General features: G+C 40.0%; 1 protein-coding gene across 1 annotated transcript in view; it reads left to right on the top strand.

Moving 5' to 3' along the window:
- LOC102752796 (androgen receptor) overlaps positions 1-5,080 on the top strand; it is a 96,890-nt gene that overhangs the window by 90,805 nt on the left and 1,005 nt on the right. Inside the window, exons 5-6 of the mRNA XM_006774470.2 lie at positions 3,575-3,705; positions 4,527-4,684. Of these exons, the coding sequence (XP_006774533.1) occupies positions 3,575-3,705; positions 4,527-4,684 (289 nt within the window). The remainder of the gene's footprint in view (positions 1-3,574; positions 3,706-4,526; positions 4,685-5,080) is intronic.

Genomic DNA, 5,080 nt, shown 5'->3' on the forward strand with positions numbered 1-5,080 from the left:
AGGTCAGATAAAGAGTTTCAGAGATAAGAAAAGGTTAAAGGAGTTCATCACCACTAAACCAGTATTATATGAAATGCTGAAAGGTATTCTTTAAGAAGAGGAAGAAGAAGAAAATGGTAAAGTTACAAACTATGAACAACAAATACACATCTATCAACAAGTAAATCTAAAAATTAAGTGAATAAATAATTTGATGAACAGAAAAAAATAAAGAAAGAAACTAAAGGTCAAAAGCAGGGGATTTTTTAAATTATTGCAGTTCTTTAAAAGTGCCCCCAAGAAAATTACCACCTTGAAATATCCTCAATATAATTGTAAACTTCTTGAGAACTTTCTTCTTTCAGCAACCCCGGAGGTATACAAAGGAACCAGTATCATCAGCCAACTTTAACATCAACTACCTGACTGTGTGAGAAGAAGATATCAACTATTCTGGTTGGCTAATAAGCAGTCTGAGCAGAGACTAATGGAACATAATTCTCTGTTCAGAATTTATGAGGAACCATTGTCATTTAATTAACAATATAAATATAAAAAACATTTTAATAAAATTTTATAATTGTAGTAAAAAAAAGTGATGAAAAGCAAAAACTGACAACCAAGATTACTCTACTCAGCAAAGCTATTATTTAGAATAGAAGGTCAGATAAAGAGTTTCACAGACAAGAAAAAGCTGAAGGAGTACATCAAAACCAAACCAGTATTACTTAAAATGTTAAATGTTGAAGGAGAAGGAGAAGAAGGAGAAGGAGGAGGAGGAGGAGGAGGAGGAGGAGGAGGAGGAGAAATCAAAATAAGAGTAATAAAATAGCAATAAATACATATCCATCAACAATTGAATCTAAAATTCAAAATGAAACAACAAGGAATCTAATGAACAAAATAACCTGATTAATAAAATAGAACCAGAGGCATGGAAACATGAAACAGACTAATGAATCTCAGTGCAATGGAGTGAGAGGGGCAGGAAGAGATTAACCAAAGAACTTATATGCACATTTGCTTTACACAGGGACCTATGGTGAAGGCCTGGTGTAGGGCAGGATCTGGATCTGGGTGGAGGAGGGTTATGGGGGAGGATACGCGAAACATCTTTAATACTCTCAAGAATAAAGATCTAAAAAAATAAAAAATGAAAATAAATGCTTTTACTGCCCCCCCCACCCAGAAAAAAGATACCACAGGACTACCCACATGGTCTTAAATACATCAAGCCCCAGAGCTCCTGAAACAATAGGTGCCCCCTGTCTCCTTCTTCTCATAGGAACCCACTATGCTAGAGCTCTTGCAATTCCTAAAATATCATCTAAACCAATGTTTCTCAACAGGGATGTTGTTGACATTTTTGGAGGAATACTTTTTCATTGCACAGGAAGTTCCCACATATTGGAATATGTTTAACATTCCTGGTACCGGTCCACTATATACCAAATAAAACTCCAGTCACTGTGACAGTCTAAACACATTTTAGCACCCAATATGGAGACAGTAACTCTCTAGTTGAAAAACACTAATTGTCGTTAGCCTCATTAAGGTACTAGTAATATGGAGACTGAAGCCCAAAGAGAGAGACAAGGAATCTGAGCCAAACCATTTGCTGATTTCTCTTATATCAAACCCTATCATCAGCCCTGCATTTTTTTTTTGTTCCTGACCTTTTTGGGAAACACATATAAGGGTAATGAGCTTGAAGCCTACCTGTATGACCATTGGTAAATTACTTAACTTCCTTGAATCTCATTCTTCTCATCTGTTGGTGAATAGTATGATAATGGCACCTTCCTATATGTAATTTATTGAGCACTTAAGAATTGCCAGGCACCATGCTCAGTGTTCTCCAATTTTCATTTCCCCTCCTTTACTCCCACCTACCTCTGCTCTCTTGAATTCCATTTTTGACCCCATGTTCCCTACCTTCTACTCTCCCTTTAACTATTTCCTTATTCTTTTTGCCCTTTCTCTCCCTTTTCTGTTCCTATCTTTTCTGAATTTCTTCTGTTGCCTTTCTCCCCATCTTTCCTTAATTTCTCTGTTCTTGGGGCTTGTAGCAGTGTTACAGCAGTCCTGCATGCCAGGAGCACGATATCAATGGTAGGTAAAAAGACTGCAGCATTGTTATCAACAGAGTCCTGAAAGTACAATAAAGACCAGAATAGATCCAGGCCCCAGAGTCAGCAGGTGTTATTTAAAAATTCTCTATATTGAAAGAGCTTGGAGCAACAGTGTTTTGGTCAATTGACTTGTGCTACTACCTAAATACTTCTTTCCAGTTGTGCTCCAGTCAGAATTGAATATTTCTACACCATCCACCTCCTTCCCCCTTTGTTCAGGCCAACCAAAATTTCTCTGAGAGTGTTGAGCTTCCATCCACCTAGTGCCAGAGATACTCAGGTTGTGGACTATGCTAGTGGTTTGGGAACCAAAATATTAAACCACAACCTTCAGTCACAATCTGGGAGGTCTTTTTCCTTACCACTTAAGTGGGTGTCACATTCCTTTTACTTTTTCCACAAGATACTCTCTCTCACACAATTTATGGAGTGCCAAAAACCAAGAATGCCTACCAGCTAGAGGATGCCGTATTTTCTCTTAGAGGCTTGCTATAGACCAGTGATGGTGAACCTATGACATGTGTGTGGTTGCAAATATCAAAAATTTCTATATGTGACACGGCACCAGAGTTAAGTTAGGGTTTTTCAAAATGCTGGCAGGCCGAGCTCAAAAGGTTCACCATCACTGCTATAGACAGTCATGGAAAAGAGAGTTTGCTTCCCATAAGAAGCTTAGCCACTTCCCCATATAAGTTATAGGTGATAATGTGATGATCTGTTCACAAGTCACTATAATGAAAACAGCTCACACTGTTTGTAACTCCCAAACTGTAGTAAGGAGGAACCAATATATGAGGGTTAAGCTCTTCCTCAGCAGGAGACCTTTACATTGAACATTCAGAAACACTTCCTGGATGATTTGATAAACATTGGAACTCATTTTGAAGGGACAATGGGTGAATCTCCTTCCTTAGGAGCATTTAAATAAATACTTAATTTTTTTGTATGGGAAATGGCATTCAAGACAAGAGGCAGGGAAATTGACAAGATGAACTACTACTATAGTCACTTAAGAATCTTGGTATCCTTACTTTAAGACTTGATTTCTAAGTTCTGTCTCCTATAAAATCTCCAAGTTGTGATACCTGGAAGGCTTGTTCTGGCTCTGGATGTAGCTAGGTTATTGAAAATGTAGTCAGAGAGACCATGTGCCTGGCCCATTTTGGTTAGACTTGCCTCTCCCTGTCTCAGGAAACAGGAGGGACACAGGAACCTGGAATTTCCATGTGTTTACCCATATCCTGACCAGGAGAGATGAGTAGTTATCAGGATGTCAGGAATTATTTTTTTTTTTTTTTAGTGGGGGGAATATCAACCTTGTTTCTTGACATTGAAGTACTAACAAGAGGAACACCAAGCTCTTCTTGGAGAACCTGGCGAGGGGAGAGCAACGAGAGACATTTTCTTGGACTTGTTATAAACCTTCCTCATTTCTCCCCTTCCTCTGTGTGTCTCTTTCTCAGGTACCGTATGCATAAGTCCCGGATGTACAGCCAGTGTGTCCGAATGAGGCACCTCTCTCAAGAATTTGGATGGCTCCAAATCACCCCCCAGGAATTCCTATGCATGAAGGCACTGCTGCTCTTCAGCATTAGTAAGTGCCTGGAGGGGTAGGGAATGTCCTTGGGGGCCTAGGGGCTCAGAGAACAGTTGCTTTTTTCATTAAAGAGTTATCAGCTCTTGGACATTTCCCTTTCGTTTTCACCCTTCCCACTCCATTCTCCCTTAGCATCATTTTGCTTAACAAGGATAAATTTCATAGATAAAGACCAATTTCATTGCTAAAATTCATCCTCCATTAGATTTCTACCTATCCTGATCCTCTCTTTGGGATAAAACCTTTTGGCAGACCTCTGAAGTTTTCCATACTTCTACCATAGAATCAGGCAAGGCCTACCTTATATTTCTTGCAGGACAGAAGGGACTGCCTCCTAGAAAGAACTTCCTCCCCTGCCAACAAGAGAAGGTCTATGTAAATAACTCAGACAGGGTTTATTTGGCATCCAAAAATGTTTCTACAATGTCTCTTCTAAGCAGAATGCTTTTTTAGCTGATAAATGAGTCAAAATTTGGTATTCAAAGCTATGTGTTTTAATTGTCTAAATCAGAACTACTCTGTGGATAATGTAAAATCATAGGTCCTAAGAAATGTGATAAGAAGACTAGAAAAAGGAAAGGTTAAGCACATTGTATGTATTTGATGCTCTTCAAGTTGGGTCCATCTAGCCTTTCCCCTAAGACCTTTCTGGCAAACTGAAGGCCCCAGACATACAGACTTCAGCTGCAGGAAATCAAGTAGATGGTTCCCTCCCTGTGGGGTGGGTGTCAAGTTTGTGGCCAGAAAACTTGGTGCTTTATCTAATGCTCCTTTGTGGGCATGCTTCCCCTCCCCATTCTGTCTTCATCCCACATCAGTTCCAGTGGATGGGCTGAAAAATCAAAAATTCTTTGATGAACTTCGAATGAACTACATCAAGGAACTTGATCGTATCATTGCATGCAAGAGAAAAAATCCCACATCCTGCTCAAGGCGCTTCTACCAGCTCACCAAGCTCCTGGATTCTGTGCAGCCTGTAAGCAAATGATGGAGGGTGCCTTGTCAGGGAGAGCTGCCTGATAGAGCCAAATGATAGTGTGTTCTTCTAGGGTCTGGCACCACCTGTTGGGAGGTGCTTCCATACTCCTCTTACTTTGAGTGTGGTCCAGGAAGAAAATGCAATGGAGAAGAAATGAACACAGGTCACAATGTCCCAGCTGGATGTTGTGAAAGAGGTGGAGGAGTTGAGAACAGAGCAGTTGGGACTCAGGGAATGGGCTTAGACCAGATAACTTCTCTGGGCAGACAAAACAGACCTGGATGTTTTCCCCCTCTTCTTTGAGTCATGAGTGTGAGTTTTTGTGCATACACTGTTTGTGTTTCTGAGTGTGTGTGTGTGTGTGTGTGTGTGTGTGTGTGTGTGTGTATTTTT

The sequence above is a fragment of the Myotis davidii genome, unplaced genomic scaffold (genome assembly GCF_000327345.1).
Source record: "Myotis davidii unplaced genomic scaffold, ASM32734v1 scaffold2008, whole genome shotgun sequence".
Taxonomy (NCBI): domain Eukaryota; kingdom Metazoa; phylum Chordata; class Mammalia; order Chiroptera; family Vespertilionidae; genus Myotis; species Myotis davidii.